General features: G+C 36.5%; 1 protein-coding gene across 2 annotated transcripts in view; it reads right to left on the bottom strand.

Annotated features, from left to right (window-relative positions):
• The window catches only part of RNF128 (ring finger protein 128), a 154729-nt gene that overhangs the window by 29805 nt on the left and 106047 nt on the right, over positions 1-18877 (bottom strand). For both annotated transcript variants that reach the window (XM_036271248.1, XM_036271247.1), the window contains exon 2: positions 13084-13331. In XM_036271248.1, coding sequence (XP_036127141.1) covers positions 13084-13331 — 248 coding nt within the window. The remainder of the gene's footprint in view (positions 1-13083; positions 13332-18877) is intronic.

The following is an 18877-nucleotide window of genomic DNA, read 5'->3' as shown; positions in this document are numbered from 1 at the left end:
AAAAAAAAAAAAAACACTTCAAAGGATCAATGAAACAAAGAGCTGGTTGTTTGAAAAGATAAACAAGACTGATGGACCCTTAGGTAGACTCAATAAGAAACAAAGAGAGAGAACCCAAATACACAAAATCAGAAATGAAAGAGGACAAGTTACAACTGACACCACAGAAATAAAAAAGATTGTGAACAAATATTATGAACAATAATACGGCAACTCATTTGACAATCTAAGAGAAATGGATAAATTTCTAGAAACACATAGTCTCCCAATACTGAACCGGGAAGAGATAGAAAACTTGAACAGACCAAAAGCAACGAATGAAATTGAAGATGTAATCAAGACTCTCCCAGCAAACAAAAGCCCAGGCCCCGATGGCTTCACGGGGTATTTTACTGATCATTCAATGAAAAATGATCACTCATTCTCTTCACACTATTTCAAAAAATTCAAGAAGAAGACTTCCAAACTCCTTTTATGAGGTCAGCATAATTCTAATTCCCAAATCAGAAAAAGACACTACAAAGTAAGAAAACTACAGGCTAATATCCCTGATAAACATAGATGCCAAAATCCTGAATAAAATACTAGCAAATCGAATCCAGCTATATATCAAAAAAATTATTAACCATGACCAAGTGGGATTCATCCCAGAGATGCAAGGCTGGTACAATAGTCACAAATCAATAAATGTGATACACCACATAAACAAAATGAAAGATAAAAATCATGTAATCATATCAATAGATGCTGAAAAATCATTCGACAGAATTCAGCACCAATTTCTGATAAAAACGCTCAGTAATCTCAGCATAGAGTGATCATATCTCGACATACTAAAGGCCATATATAAAAGACCTACAGCCAACTTCATACTCAATGGGCAGAAATTAAAAGCATTTCCCTTAAGAACAGGAACAAGACAGGGATGCCCACTTTAACCAATCTTTTTTAACATAGTACTGGAAGTCTTAGCCACAGCAATCAGACAGGAAGAAAAAATAAAAAAGATCCAAATTGGAAAGGAAGGAGTGAAACTGTCATTATTTGCAGATGACATGATACTATATGTAGAAAACCCCAAAGACTCCATCAAAAATTTACTAGACTTAATAAAGGCATTTGGCAAAGTAGTAGGATACAAAATTAATGTCAAGAAATGAATAGCATTCTTATACACCAGTGATGAAGTCACAGAAAGAGAAACTAAAAAAAAAAAAAAAAATCCCATTTACCATCACAGCAAAAGAATTAAGATACCTAGGAATAAACTTAACCAACAAAATAAAGGACCTATTTGCAGAAAACTGCAGCTCATTGAAAAAAGAAATAGAGAAAGATATAAAAAAGTGGAAGTACATACCTTGTTCGTGGATTGGAAGAATTAACATTATTAAAATGTCCATACTACCTAAAGCAATCTATAGATTCAATGCAATCCCCATCAAAATAGCAATGACATACTTCACAGAACTAGAAGAAATACTTGAAAAGTTCACATGGAACCAAAAGACCCCAAATAACCACAGCAATCTTGAAAAAGAAGAACAAAATTGGAGGGATTACATTACCAAATATCAGGTTATACTACAAAGCCACTGTAATCAAAACTGCCTGGTACTGGCACAAAAACAGGGAGATATCAATGGAACAGGATAGAGAACCCCAAAATGGACCCAAGACAATATGCTCAATTAATATTTGACAAAGGGGGCAAGAGCACACAGTGGAGTAAAGACAGCCTCTTTAATAAATGGTGTTGGGAAAATTGGACAGCTACATGAAAAAAAAAAAAAATGAAACTAGACCATCAACTTACACCCTATACAAGAATAAACTCAAAATGGACAAAAGACTTAAATGTGACTCATGAATCCATAAAAATCTTAGAAGAAACTGTAGGCAACTAAATTTCAGACATCATACGCAGCAGAATTTTAACTGATTCATCACTTAAGGCAACTCAAAAGTGTCCACACTGCAAAAGATACAATCATCCAAATGGAAAGGCAACCCACTGTATGGGAGAGCATAACTGCCAATGATATATTAGATAAATAGTTAATTTCCAATATATATAGAATGCTCATACAACTCAATAAAAGGAAAACAGAGAACCCAATTGAAAAATGGGCAAAGGAACTAAATAGACACCTCTCCAAACAGGACATACAAATGGCTAAGAGACATATGAAGAAATGCTCAACATCACTAATCATCAGAGAGATGCAAATTAAAACAACAATGAGGTATCACCTCGCACCTGTCAGAATGGACGCCATCAACAAATCATCAAACAACAAGTATTGGCAAGGGTGTGTAGAAAAGGGGACTGTAGTACACTGCTGGTGGAAATGCAGACTGGTGCAGCCACTATGAAAAACAATATGGTGTTACCTCAAAAAAGTAAAAATTGAACTTCCATTTGTCCCAGTGATCCCACTTCTAGGAATATAGCCTAAGAAGCCTGAAACACCAATCAGAAAGAATATATGTACTCCCATGTCCGTACCTTCACTATTTACAATAGCTAAGTTCTGGAAACAGCACAAATGTCCATCAGTAGACAAATGGATAAAAAAGCAGTGGTACATCTACACAATGGAGTACTATGCAACTGTAAGAAAGAAAGACTTCTTATCCTTTGAAAAAATATGTAGGGACCAAGAAAGTATTATCCTAAGCGAAACTAGCCAAACAGAGAAAGATAAATATCGTATGATCTCATTTATTTGTGGAATATAAAGAACATAACAGTCTGAGGAACAGGGTAGTCCCTGAGACGTGAAAGTGGGGTAGACTCACAATCCTCAGAAGAGGGGGTGGCGGTGGAGAGATATACCACAGAACTTATATGCATGTATTATAAACAATGGACATGGATAACAAAGTGGAAGACTGGGTGGGGAGGGAAGGGAAGGGGGAATCAGTAGGGGGAAAAGGAGAAACATCTGTAACAAAAATAAATAAATTAAAAAAATATTACTCTCCAGGTCTCTTTATTTAACCTTGAAGGGTAAGAGATCTCTATTTATTATAGCTGAATAGTATTCCATTGGGTAAATACAGTCATCCCTCACCACTTCGGGCTTCGACTTTCAAGGCTTCACTCTGTTGCGGTTTTTAGAAATAGATTCATTAAAAAGTTGATTGAGACAGTGGAAATGATACAGTGTACGCTTAGTTGTCTGAGTCAATTATACACCCCTGTATTAAAATTAAAATTACTATACGTATGCACTGTAGGCCTACGTATTCGAGCACCCCAGTAATCTTTCAATGCCAGGTACAACCACTAGAATCTGGAATGGATTAACCACGATAAATGAGAAATGACTGTATACCACATCTTTTTTATCCACTCATCTACTGATGGGCACTTGTGCTGTTTCTAGATCTTAGCAATTGTAAATAGTGCTGCTATGACCACAGGGGTGTATATTCTTGCTGATTGGCATTTCAGGCTTCTTAGGGTATATTCCTAGAAGTGGGATCACTGGGTCAAATGGAAGGTCAATTTTTAATTTTTTGAGGTAACGCCGCATTGTTTTCCACAGTGGCTGCACCAGTCTGCATTCCCACCAGCAGTGTACTACAGTCCCCTTTTCTCCACACCCCCCTCAACACTTGTTGTTTGATGATTTATTGATCGCTGCTATTCTGACAGGTGTGAGGTAATACCTCATTGTTGTTTTAATTTGCATCTCTCTGATGATTAGTTATGTTGAGCATTTCTTTATGTCTCTTAGCCATTTGTAATATCTATTTAGTTCCTCTGCCCATTTTTTAATTGGATTCTTTGTCTTCCTTTTGTTGAGTGTTATGAGCACTCTCTATATATTGGAAATTAACTGCTTATTTAATATATCATTGGCATTTATGCTCTCCCATACAATGGGTTGCCTTTCCATTTTGATGATTGTATCTTTTGCTGTGCAGAAACTTTTTTGTTTGATGTAGTCCCATGTGTTCATTTTCTCCTTTGTTTCTGTTGACTTAGGTGATGTATCAGTGAAAATTCTGCTGTGTATGATGTCTGAAATTTTGATGCCTGCAGTTTCTTCTAGGATTTTTATGGATTAATGAGTCAATTCAATCCCCATGAAAATACCAATGACATACTTCACAGAACTAGACCAAATACTTCAAAAGTTCATATGGAACCAAAAAAGACCTCGAATAGCCCAGCAATCTTGAAAAAGAAGAACAAAGTAGAAGGGATCACATTACCAGATTTCAGGTTATACTACAAAGCCACTGTAATCAAAACAGACTGGTACTGGCACAAGAATAGACATATAGACCAGTGGAACAGAACACAAAAGCCAGAAATAGACCCAAGGCAATATGCTCAATTAATATTTGACAGAGGTGGCAAGAGCATACAGTGGAGTAAGGACAGCCTCTTTAGTAAATAGTGTTGGGAAAATTGGACAGCCACATGCAAAAAAATGAAACTAGACCATCAACTTATACTACACACAAGAATAAACTCAAAATGGATAAAAGACCATTGGTATTTTTAATAGGGATTGCACTGAATCTGTAGATTGTGTTGCATAGTATGAACGTTTTAATGATATTGATTTTTCTGATCCACGAACAAGGTATATGTTTCCAATTTTTATATCTTCCTCTATTTCTTTTTACAACATCCTGTAGTTTTCTGAGAACAGGTATTTTACCTCCTTGGTTAAGTTTATTCCTAGGTATTTTTTGTTGTTGTTGCAGTGGTAAATGGGATATTTTTGTTTCCCTTTCTAAGTGTTCATTATTGCTGTATAAGAATGCTATCGATTTTTAGATATTAATTTTTTATCCTGCTACTTTGCTAAGTTTATTTATTAAACCTAGTAGATTTTTGATGGACTTTTTAGGGTTTTCTTTGTGCAATATCATATAATCAGCAAATAATGACATTTTCACTTCCTCCTTTGCAATTTGGGTCCCTTTTATGTTTTCTTCTTTTCTAATTGTTGTGGCTAAGACTTCCAATATTATGTTGAAAAGAGTGACAAAAGTGTGCATCCCTGTTTTGTTCCTGTTCTTAACAGAAATGCATTTAGTTATTGACCATTGAGTATGATGTTGTCTGTAGGTTTTTCATATATGGCCTTTACTATGTTGAGATATGATCCTTCTCTTCCCACTTTGCTGAGTGTTTTTATTAGAAATGGGTGCTGGATTTTGTCAATTGCTTTTTCACTGTCTATTGATGTGATTATATGGTTTTTATCTTTCATTTTGTTTATGTGGTGTATCGCATTTATTGATTTGCGAATATTGTACCAACCTTGCATCCCTGGGATGAATCCCACTTAGTCATGGTGAATAAGTTTTTAATGTATTGCTGAATCCAACTTGCTAATATTTTGTTAAAGATTTTGGCATCTATGGCCCTGGCCTGTTTGGCTCAGCGGTTAGAGCGTCCGCCTGCGGTCCGGAGAGACCCGGGTTTGGTTCCCGCTAAGGGCATGTACCTTGGTTGCAGTTTGTCCCCGGCCCTGGTTGGTCGTGCGGGTGGCAGCCACTCGATGTGTCCCTTTCACATCGATGTTTTCCTCTCTCTCTCTTCCTCTCTCTCCCTCCCACTCTGTCTGTACAAAAATGGAAAAATGTCCTCGGGTGAGGATAAAAAAAAAGATTTTGGCATCTATGTTCATCAGGATATTGGCCATAGTTTTCTTTTCTTTTTCTTTTCTTTAGTATCTTGTTTTGGAATTAGGCTTATGCTGGCCTCATGAAAAGAGTTTGGAAGTCTTCCTTCTTCTCGAATTTTTTGAATAGTTTGAGGAAAATGGGTGTTCATTCTTTGAATTTTCGGTAACACTCCCCTGTGAAGTCATCTGGGCCTCAGGTTTTTTTCCTTGGAGTTTATTGATAACATTTTCAATTTCCTTAGTTATTGGTCTGTTCAAGTTTTTTGTCTCTTCGCGGTTCAGTTTTGGGAGACTGATTTTATTTTATTTTTGCTACGTGCACCTAGCAGGAACCAAACCCAGGACTCTCTGGTCCACAGGCCGACGCTCCAACTGCTGAGCCAAACGGGCCAGTGCGAGACTGTGATTTTAGAAATTTGTCTATTTCACCTAGATTGTTCAATTTTTTCATATATAATTGTCCAGTGTATTTTTTAACGTTCCTTTGTATTTCTGTGGTGTCAATTGTTATTTCTCTTCTTTCATTTCTGATTTGTTTTATTTGGGTCCCCTCACTTTGTTTCTTGGTGAGTCTTGCTAATGGTTCATCAATCTTGTTTATCTTTTCAAAGAACCAGCTCTTTGTTTCATTGATCTTTTGGTTTTTTTTAATTCTTTATGTTATTTATTTCTGCTCTGACCTTCATTATTTCTTTCCTTCTACTTGCTCTGAATTTTTCTTTTTCTTTTTTACTGTCCTGTTCTTTAAGTTGTAGGGTTTAATAGGCAATTAGAAATTTTTCTTGTTTCTTGAGGTAGGCCTGTAGAGCTATGAACTTCCCTCTCAGAACTGCATTTGCTGATTTTGCGTTGTTGTGTGTTCATTTTCATTGATTTCCAGGAAGTTTTTTATTTCTTCGTTGATCTCCTTGGTAACCAATTCATTGTTTAATAACATGCTATTTAGCCTCCATGTGCTTGAATGTTTTATATTGTAATTAATTTCTAGTTTCACGCCACTGTGATCAGAGATTATACTTGATATGATTCCAGTCTTCTTGTACTTTTAGAGACTTAGTTTGTGTCCTGACATGCAGTCTATCTTTGAGAATATCCCATGTGCACTTGAGAATAATTTAAATTCTACAGTGTTGGGGTGTAATTATCTGCAAATATTTATTAAATCCATTTGATCTAGTGCATCATTTATAGTTTCTGTTTCCTTGTTAAGATTTTGTCTAGAGGATCTATCCAGTGATGTCAGCTGGCCCTTCATGGAAGTGCCAGTGTCCCTGTGCTTCTCCCTGCTGGACAAAATATCTGCTTTGTTGAATTTCTCAGCTGGCGGTTATGTGGGCACCTTTCCATGTTCTGCCACTCTGTGCTGGGGAGCTGGCTTGAGGTTTTAACCCCCAACTTCTCTGAAAGAACTGCCCACAGATAAGACAGCCCTCAGCTGTTGCCTGTGGGCACCCAGCTAGCCCTCTCGTGCCTCCACAGGTCCTACTAGGCTCAATTTTGGGTCCTTTTAATGTCTCTGGTTATAAGAGTTCTCTCTAGCTGCTCTTCAATTGTTTTTTTTTTCCTCATGACCTGTCTTTATTTTAGTTGTAATCCCAGTTTGGTCCTGGGAGACTGACTGTGTAGCTTCCTTTCACTCTGCTGCCATTTTCATTCTCCAGCCAAATATTTCTAACAGAAGTGTAATGTCATTATTTTAGCTGTTCAAAAGCTGTGTGTTCTTGTTACCAAAAACATTTCAGGTATACAGTTTTTTGTTGTTGTTCTGATTGGGACTTTATTTGTGCTAAAAATGATATTCTGCCTAGTTCATTTGTGTATTTATATCCAATTAAGTAAAATAAATATTTCAGAATGGTGATTTTTCAGACTGGTTTTTGGCCCAAAGCATTCAGCTTTTAGCTTAACTAAAACCTACATAAATAACACTATGCATGTAGTCAAACCTAATTACTTGATATAGGCCAGAGCCTGCAAAAGCAAGAAAGGAGGGTGGAAATAAGCAAACTAGATTTTTCCTGCACTTAAGTCACCACTTTAAAAAAAACAACAACCTATTTTAAGAGAGAGAGAGAGAGAGAGAAAGAGAGAGACTTTGATGTGACAGTGAAACATTGATTGGCTGCTTCCTGCACACTCTTGGTGTAGATTGAGCCTATAACCCAGGCATGTGCTTTGACTGGGAATTGAACGGGAAATCTTTTGGTGCACAGAATGACGCCCAACCAACTGAGTCACACTATCTAGGGCTAGTCACCACTTTTTGTTGTTGCTGTTGTTCTTGTTAATCCTCACCCGAAGATATATATTTTTTTCATTTATTTTTAGAGAGTGGAAGGAGGGGAGGAAGGGAGAGAGAGAGAAAAATATCAACGTGAGAGAGACACATTGATTGGTTGCCTCTCACATACACACTGACTGGGCTGGTGATCAATCCTGCAACCCAGGTATGTTCCCTTAACAACATGGTCCATTGCTCTAGATGTCTATAAAAACCACCAATCACCAACATAATGAACACTTTGAGTACCACATTTCTGTGGTGAGCCAAGAGCCCATCATCCATCCATTGGCAATTTGTAAGGAATAAGCAACTAGATCTACTATGTTATCTCTCCTCACAATCTATCCCCTTGTTTTTGGTCAAGGTCTTTTAGACAACACAATAGTCATAGTTATTTGGACTTTTACAGTTAGTGCAGTATTTATATATAAGGTACAGTAAGAAAAAGCTAAGCATATATAATACTTTAGAAGCCAACAAAGGTGAAAATAGGCCAAAATAAATAATTTTTCCAGTCTATAAGACCATTTCACATATATTTATACTGACGTACTAATTTAACATCTGTTTCCTCTTTTGATCTATGGCTACTTGAACTTTGCGATAAACTGTACACAACTATTTCATATAGTAATAAACTTAATCTATTTCTTCCTCAGGCCAATCACTCTCCATTATTATCACATCCTCAGGAGGTTTTAATTTCCCAATAATTTGATTATGATTTATTTATATAAGGTAGTTGAATCTTACCAACAATACTAATATCACAGCATATTACAATATGGTTATAATACAGTTTGGTTGGTTACAAAATAAATCAAGAAGTATCACAGCTTGTTTATTAAACCTTCTTAGAAGAGTTTTTCTCCCCCGCCCACACCAGTTTTATTATGTACAAATGTTACCACTAGTGGCAATATTTCCATCATTTCTAGGTTCCATGTTAGCTGAAGACAAAGTCAATCATATGTCTCAACTCATATTATTATATATTTATAAGTTCACACTCTCTGTTGTGCAGCAATGCCATCTCCTTCCCGTGGGGAATATATGAGTATCATTCAGTTTTATTCCTATTCCTAAATGCTAGTTTTATTTTGGTATACCCTTTGGTTAAGATCAGTCAGAGATCAGGTAGTTACAATTTCACCCAGAAAATGTCCATAAATTTGGAGAACTGCATGTATCTCAAAGATGCCCTCTCTAAGCTTCCATAGATGAAAATGGAAGGCCATTAGTTAAGGGATACTTGGGCCTCCATTTGCAGTAAAATAGTTAACAGACCCTGTTGTATCAGACTATATGCTCTTTCCCAGTCTTGAAAACTAGTATTTTCTAGAATTATGCACTGGATCTGTATGACTATATTATTGAGCTTTATCACCTTTACAAGTGGATTCTCATTCTTTTCTTTCCTCTTGGAAGATGATTTCTTCTAATCTGTCTATTTTATAGAGTAAATTCTTTTCTTCTGAAAGTCACTTGTTCCATTATACCTAGGTCAGATTCCATTTCATGTAGAGCCCACTTTTGTTTCACTGGTCAATATAAAATCCAACACATGCCTTGTTGCCATGAATATTAATTACTTGAATATAGTTAGGATACATGCACTGTACCCTCCAAATGCTGGGTGTCCCATGCCAGAGTCAAAAGTATAGTGACTACTCCAAAATTCAATTTAGTCTGAGCATGCCATAGGTTTTCTGTAGTCTTCCTTGTCTCAGGTTTGAGTTGTTCCCAGTGGAGACATGAAGTCACCATGTAATGCCTAGAACGTTATTTTCATTCACAACCCACTGATTTTTTTCATCTTGTTTAAAAGCTTTCGATCCCCCAAAAAGGGATTATATGTATTCTTTCATATCATACTATGACATGTCAGGCATGGAGCCACTGTGTGCTTCCCATTATATTTGGGTAGTTAGGTCATGAAAATTTATGGTTACACTGTACATTTATCAGTTTGACTGACATTAAACACTATGCAACATAATGGTTCATTGGGAAGAAATTCCTGAATATTTTAATGAATTCCCAATATTCTAATGAAGGTAAGTTTCTATAACTCAGTTTCATTACCATTTCTACCCCTAAAATGGGGATAATGCTGTTAAACAATAAGTTATAGCCATCATATGCATCAAGCTTTCTACCTTCTTCTTTAGTCTTCATCTGAGGATATGTTTTTCATTGATTTGAGGGGGGGGGGAGAGAGGAACAGGAAAAGGGAGAGAGAAATGTCAATGTGAGAGAGAAACATCAATCAGTTGCCTCCCATACTCGTCCAGACCAGAAACCCACAACCTAGGTATGTACCCTGACTTGGAATTGAACCCACAGCCTTTTTTGGAGTGGGATGACACTCCAACCAACTAAGCCACCCTGCCAAAACAAGCTCTCTACCTTTTAAAAATAAATAGAAAGTCAGGAAAATTAAATAACATGTATATGACACTAGCACTCTCAAGTATTTATGAACAAAAGGGATTATTAGTCATATATTTAATCCTTTAGTCACCAAGGGATAAACAAATATACCCCACTAGGTATTGGCAGAGGCCCTCTCAAAATCCTTCTCTACAAGGTGAAAAGATGAGAAGTTTTAATGCTATTCTTTATCATTTGTACAGAAGTTAATGTTCATAAAATATCCTATAAAGTATAAAAATTACTTAAATGAACAATGAGATCAGAGTTAAGTATCCAGTGAAACTTGTGGAGCACCAGACAGTTTTTTTATAAACTGTATTACTTGATGACAAGGTTTAATGCCATATTAATAAAGCTTTATAGCATTTAAAATACAGAAGTATAGACACCACCACACACATAAGCAAACCAAATCCTCTTGTCATTGTAACTATAACATTTGGGTAATTACTCATACATGATACCTATTTCTTTCCAAACTCAGAGATCAAAACAGCATAATATACAAATGTCAAATATTAACACAGTGTGGAACTATTGAATGGTCTGGCACAGGAATTTGTAACATCCTTTTGACTACAGCTAGTAACAGGCTGAACCTGCTACTAACGTGATAGCTGCTTCTTTGATGAGGACAAAAGTCAATTAATTTTGAACACTGACATAATTATTATTCATTACCATATACTGGTGCCTAATCATTATGAAGGCTTTATAATAAGATTTCAATTCTCATCAATGAACGTTCTTGCCATACAAAAATCCTCATTGCTCCTCCACTCCCAAGTAAATTGGGTTTATCTTTGCTTATTGGAGAAAGGATGAATGAAGCAGCCAGAATTTCATTGCCTTTGGAGGAATTTCTCAGTTCACCTCAAAATGTATTCTTGCCTCTACTATATGAACAGCTGAAAGTATTAAATTTCTAGTGAGCATTCTGGAGACAAAGCATACCAGTCTATTGCCATGATGAAAATACTTGAGAGGAAGAAGAGGTAGAAATGATGGTTGCTTGGATCAGGGTGGAAAGAGTGGCTGGCAGTGGTAAAAAGAAATTATATTCTGGATATATAATGAAGGTAGAACCAACAGGATTTTCTTATGGAGGTTATATAGGAAGTAAGAGAAAAAGAGGAAAAAGTAACTCCAAGGTTTCTGGTCTGGAGTTAAGAGGAATTCTTTTGAAAATGGAAGCAATGATAGCATGTTTGGGCATCCACAGTAACAGAAGTCAAGGCAGAAGATATAGGATATAGACACAGATGCAGGTAGATGGGTAGGTGTGGTAGGAGTTTCTGGAAGTACTCTTTTGATTACTTCAATTTTCTAAGGGAATAAGATCGTAAATACAAGTTGAGTGTAAAATTTGAGGAGTGTTGTAAGTTTAAGGAGAAAGGAACATGTATAATTAGTCACCTAGGAAAGCAGGATAGAAAATGACTATGAAAACATTAAGTAGAGTTGTGGGCAGCATTAAAGGATCATTCTGAGTTTATGGTCAGTCTGTATATATGTCAACATTTTCCTGTTAGTTAAGCTATGCAAAGTGCAGGTATAGAGTAGGTGGAAAATAGGATTTAACCAGGGTTGGATTTTGACAGCAAGTATACCAAAGAAAGAGAAGGGCCAAGGGAACTAAAGACGCATGCATGGGAGTAACCATGGAAGTTAAGCTGGATAAAGAGAGAAGTGAGGATATCAGGAGAATGACAGACAGTTTAAAGGTGGTAGGATCAATGCCACACAACTATAGGTACTTCCATGTTCAATGATGCTTTGGTATTTTTTCTCTATTATTTTATTCTTTGTACTTGTTTATATACCAGTTGTTAAAATATGATAGAAATTTTGAATATGTGACTCTGTCTGGAGCCTAGCACTATGTCATGCACAATTAGATCTTTAAACTTGCCTTCTCAAGACATTCAGCCTAGTCTTTTTTACCAGCCCTGGCCCCACATACAAATTCTCATGTGATCAAGCACACACATACATGTAAAATAACTGATTATATTTGCATGGTGACTACTTCTTTGTTATATTGGGTTTTGATGGAAAAGTTTTCCCTTGTACTTTCTAATTTCTAAATTTTCTATATTGAGTATAAAATGCTTTTGTAATTTAGAAAAAATATTTAAAATAGTGCATGTATTTATACCCATGTATAATTTAATGCTGGTTGTGCTCCATAATGAGGTATTAGAAGACTTAATCAGACCTGATTAAGGCCATAGACAATTAGCATAAAATAAAAGATTTGAGAGGATAAAAGCTGACATACTTATAAAATACAAGGTTTTTCCCTGCCCAGTTTTGTTCAGCGATTAGAGTGTTGGCTCACAGACTAAGAGGTTGTGAGTTTGACTCCTGGTCAAGGGCACATACTTGGGTTGGAGGACTGATCCCTGGCCCTGGTTGTGGTCATGCGGGAGGCAGTAAATTGATGTGTCTCTCTTACATTGATGTTTCTCTTTCTCTTTCTCTATTTCTCTCCCTCCCTCTCTCCTTTCCACTCTATCTAAAAATTGATTGAAAAATATCCTTAAGTGAGGATTAAAAAATAAAATAAAATAAAAACTATAAATTTTCATAAAACATATGCATGGATCATTATCTAGCAAGTGAAATGTATAAAAATGCATAACATTGAAATTGCAATTAAAACGGTAAAATATTATTAAATTGGAAGAAAGGACCATTACAAACCTGCTTTCTGTTTTGAGCTCTTGCATTCCGTAATCTTCGAGCAGAATAAAAGATAAAATAGCCCACAGTTGCTGCCGTAATAATAAAAAAGGACACAGAAACAAGGAAAATTGAATCGTGATTCATCCAAGGGCCATGCTTTTTCCCTACTTCGATGACCATTGTTACTTGTATGCCTCTTTGGATTGATTGTAGAATTTTTGTGCCTTTCAGATTGCCAATCATGATGGCAACAATGTCTCCTGCACCTGTAAAAAAAAAAAAAAAAAAAAAAAAAAAAAAGGAATTTAGTTTTAGTTTGGTAAAGCATTCTTAGTATAAAAATCCAAGTGCTAAACTTATTTTAAGTGATTCCCAATGAAACAAAGGAAGTATACTAATTTGAGGCATCTGTTATGCATATTTAAGTTATAGGGGATATAAACATGCCAGGGCCACCTCACAACAATTCTATTCCACAATTGAGCTGTAACACTATTGAACTGTTTCATATCTATGCTGTTCTCCAGTCAAGCTGTATCATGATTGTGCTATTCCATATCCATGCTGTTCCACACAGTGCTTTATTTCAACTGAGCTGTTTGCATTGAATAAAGTGTTCTCATTCACCACACCCCAAATTAGGGATTCCTGTTGGTGTTGAATTGGTGGCAATGATCATTGGTTGACAGTCTAAAGGCTTAATTTCTGGAGAACAGCCAACATGATGGCAGGCAAGAGTGAAATGAGGGTGAAAGTGGGTGAGCATGTGCGAGAGAGAGAATATGCATGGGTGTAAGTGGGTGGGCATCTGTCTGTTGGTGCAGGAACTCAGGGCAGGTGGTTCGGGTCCTCCTGGTGAGGAATGGCTGGCCTGTGCCAAGAGCTGCTTGGCTGGTTGCTTCTCACTGCTTGGGACTGGAGAGCATGCCATTATGGAGGATCTGCAGTGTCCTCCTTGGGAGGAGGCTGCAGAGAGCAGCAAAGACCCAGTGCCTCAGGGCCACAGAGAAGTGCATCAGGCTCCACCTCTACCATGAGACACCATACCTGGTCCCGCCACTGTGACCTGATGCCCCAGGATGCATGAACCTGACACCACAAGTCACCATGATCATGCCTGCTGCCACCATCAGCTGCTGTGCCCCCCTCCACTGCCAAGGCCTGATGCCCATGGAAGCACAGACCTGCTGCTGCAACCTGGTGCACCTGACCCAGCATCCCTGGACAGCCAGACCTAGCTCTGTGACCCAGTGTACTTGGCTCTGCTGCAACCCAGCACCCCCAGATGACTGGCCCTGCCATTGCAACTCAGTGAGCCAAGATTTTCCACTGTGACCTGCTGCCCCAAGATGGACGGAACTGACACCAAAACCCCATGAGCCTGACCAGGAACCCCCGGACAGCTGGACCAATGGCCATGACCTGATGCCCCCAGACACAGGGAACTATCACTGTGATCCCGCTGGCTTGACCTGGTGCTACAGGAAGACCAGACCCACTGTTGCAGCCCAGCATGACCCGACATCTTCAAATGCATGACCCAGCATGTGTCACCTGGCACCCTGGACTACTAAATCACTAAAATGGGAAGACAAAGAAACGACACCTAAATTATAAAAATGTAAAAATCACCAGAAAAGGACTAAGTGAAATGGAAGCAAGCAATATGTCAGATAAAGAGTTCAAAATAATGATTATTAGGATGCTCAAACAACTTAGTGAAAACTGCAAGCAACTTTATGAGAATTTTAAGAAACTTAGTGGGAACTACATTAGCATGAAAAAAAAAAAAAAAGATGAAGAAACCATGAATAAGAATCAATCAGAAATGAAGAATGACAGCTGAAATAAAGAATACCCTGGAAGGAATCAACAATAGAATACAAGAAGCTGAGGACCAAATCAGTGAATTAAAAGACAGGGTAGATAAAACACACAATCAGAGCAGCAATTGGAAAAGAAAATTAAAAAGCAGGAGGAGCTGTGGGACAATATGAAACATAACAACATCCACATCATAGGGGTACCAGAAGGAGAAGAAAATGAGCAAGGAATAGAGAACCTGTTTGAAGAAATAATGACAGAAAACTTACCTAACATGATGAATGAAAATGACATAAGTCCAGGAAACATAGTGCGTCCCAATCAAGATGAACCAAAAAAGACCCATACCTAGACACATCATAATTAAAATGGCAAATGTTAAAAACAAGGAAAGAACCCTAAAGGCAGCAAGAGAGAGAAAGTTATCCATAAGGGAGCTGCCACTAGACTGTCATCTGATTTCTCAATAGAAACACTCCAGGCCAGATGGGAGTAACATAAAGCATACAAAGTAATAAAAATCAAGGGACTAAATCAAAGACTTCTCTACCCAGCAAGGTTATCATTCAAAATTGAAAGTGAAATAAAGAGTTTCACAGAAAAAAAAAAAAAGGCTAAAGGAGTTTATTACCACCAAACCAGCACTACAAGAAATGTTAAAGGGACTATTGTAAGAAGAAGAAATTGAGAGAGAGACAGAGAAGCATACAGGCATAAAGAATAAAAATGGCAACAAATAAGTACATGTCAATAATAACCTTAAATGTAAATGCCTTAAATTCTCAAATAAAAATATATAGGGTAGCTGAATGGATAAGAAAACATGATCCATATATATGCTCTCTACAAGAGACACACCTCAGAACAAAAAAGTCACACAGGATGAAAATGAAAAGGTAAAAAAAAAAAAAAATTCCATGCAAATGGAAATGAAAAAAAATCTGGGATAACAACACTCATATCTAACAAAATAGATTTCAAAATGAAGACCAACACAAGAGACAATGGAGGCCACTACATAACTACATAATTTTTAGGAGATCAATACAAGAAAATATAATCCTGGTAAACATATATGCACCCAACATAGGAGCAGCCAAAAACAAACAAACAAATAAAACAAAACAAAAAACAAGCAAGCAAACAAACAAACAAAAAAAACAAACTTCTGGGGGACTTCAAGGGAGATATAACAGCAATGCAATCATAGTAGGGGACTTTTACACCCCACTGATATCACTGGATAAAAGTTATAGACAAAAAAATCAACAAGGAAACAGCAACCCTAAATGATCAGATGAATTTAATTGACATTTACAGAACATTTCACTCCAAAGTTGCAGAATATACATTCTTCTCAAGTGCACATAGGACATTCTCAAAGGTAAACCACATGTTAAGATAGTAACTAAGTTTCTACAAGTTTGAGAATATTGAAATCTTACCAAGCATCTTCTCAGATCACAATGGCATAACACTAGAAATTAATGATAATAAAAACACTCAAAAACATTCAAACACATGGAGGCCCTATAGCATATTATTAAACAATAAATGGGTTACCAAGGAGATGAAGGAAGAAATAAAATCTTCCTGGAAATCAATGAAAATGAACACACAACAACACAAAATCTATAGGACACAGTGAAAGCAGTTCTAAGAGGGAAGTTCATAGCACTACAGGCCCACATCAAGAAACAAGAAACATTTCTAATAAAAAATTTAACCCCACAACTTAAATAATTAGAAAGAGAACAAGAAATGCTAAAAGTAAAAGGAAGCAAACAATAAATATCAGAGTAGAGATAAATTACATAGAACCTGAAAACAAACAAACAAACAATAAAAAAGATCAATGAAACCAAGATCTGGTTCTTTGAAAAGAAAAAGAATTGAAGAATCTTTAGCCAGACTCATCAAGAAACAAAGAGAGGGGATCCAATAAATAAAATAAATTATCGAGTGAAATATCAAGTGACATCACAGAAATACAAAGGATTGTAAGAAAATACTATGAACAATTATATGCCAACAAATAGGACAACCTAGGTGAAATGGGCAAATTCCTAGACTCATACAATCTTCCAAAACTCAACCAGGAAGAGTCAGAAATCCTGAACAGACCAATAATAACTAATGAAATTGAAGCAGTAATCAATAAACTCTCAACAAACAAAATCCCTGGTCTGGACAACTTCACAGGACTGTATTACTAAATATTCAAAGAAGAACGAATAGCTATCCTCCTCAAACTATTCTAAAAAAATCAAAAGGAAGGAAGACTTCCAAGCTCTTTTTTTTCAAAGGCAGCATTACCTTCATTCAAAAACCAGATAAAGACACTACAAAGAAAGATAATTACAGACCAATATCCCTGATGAACATAGATGCTAAAATCCTCAACAAAATATTAGCAAATTGGACCCAGCAACATATTAAAATGATTATACACCAGGACCAAGTGAGATTTATTCCAGGGATGCAAGGCTGGTATAATATTTTCAAATCAATAAATGTAATACATTTCATAAACAAACTGAAAGATAAAAATTACATGAACAGTCCTGGCTGGTTTTGCTCAGTGGTTGGAGTGTCGGCCTGTGTATCAGAGAATCCTGGGTTCAGTTCCCGCTAGGCCCTAGCGGTTAGGGGCACATATCAAAAAAAAAAAAAAATCACATGAACATATTAATAGATGCAGAAAAAGCATTTGACAAAATCCAACACACATTTTTGATAAAAACTCTCAGCAAAGTGGGAATGCAGGGATAATATTTCAACATAATAAAGGCCATAGATGAGAAACCTATAGCCAAAATCATACTCAATGGGCAAAAACTAAAAGTGTTTCCCTTAAGAAGAGGAACAAGAAGGGATGTCGACTTTTACCACTCTTATTCCACATAGGACTAGGAATTTTAGCCATAGCGATCAGACAAAAAATAAAAAAAATAAAAGGCAACCAAATTGGATATGAGGAAGTATCAAATTGGATTTGCAGATGACATGATATTGTATAGCAAACACAAAAGACTCCACCAAAAATCTGCTAGATTTAACAGATGAATTTGGCAATGTAGCAGGATACAAAATTAACATCTAGAAATTGATGGCATTTTATACACCAATAATGAACTCTAAAAAAAGAGAAAAAGAGATAGAGGAAGATACAATCAAGTGGAAAAATATATGATATTCATGGTTCGGAAGAATTAACATCACTAAAATGTCCATATTACCCACGGCAATCTACAGATTTAATGTAATCCTTATTAAAATACCACTGCCATATTTAAAAAATCTAGGGCAAATACTCCAGAAACTTAGATGCAACCAAAAAAAAAAACCCTGAATAGCTGCAGCAATCTTGAGAAAGAAAAGCGAAGTAGGAGGGAATCACCATATTGGATATCAAGTTATACTACAAAGGCACTGTAATCAAAACAGCCTGGTACTGGCAAAAGAATAGGCATAGAGATCAATGGAACAGAACTGAGAACCCAGAAATCAACCCAGACGATTATGCTCAATTAATATTTGAAAAAGGAGGCAAGAGCATACAATGGAATAAAGACAGTCTCTTCAATAAACCATGTCAGGAAAATTGGACAGCTACATGCAATAAAATGAAACTGGACCACCAACTTACACTGTACACAAGAATAAACTCAAAATGGACAAAAGACTTAAATATAAGTCATAAAAACATAAAAATCCTCAAATGAAATATAGGCAGCAGTTTTTCAAACATCTCGCATAGCATAATTTTCACTAATACATAGCCTAGGCCGTAGGGCAAGAGAAACAAAGGGAAAAAATGGGACTACATCAAACTATAAATCTTCTGCCCAGCAAAAGAAACCAGCATCAAAATGAAAAGGGAACCCACTGTATGGGAGAACATATCTTCCAATGATACATCTGATAAGAAGTTAATTTCCAAAATATATAAAGTACTCATATAACTCAACAAAAGGAAGACAAACAC

This window comes from Molossus molossus, unplaced genomic scaffold (genome assembly GCF_014108415.1).
Source record: "Molossus molossus isolate mMolMol1 unplaced genomic scaffold, mMolMol1.p scaffold_m16_p_2, whole genome shotgun sequence".
NCBI lineage: Eukaryota > Metazoa > Chordata > Mammalia > Chiroptera > Molossidae > Molossus > Molossus molossus.
This window is presented reverse-complemented; position numbering and strand designations above follow the sequence as displayed.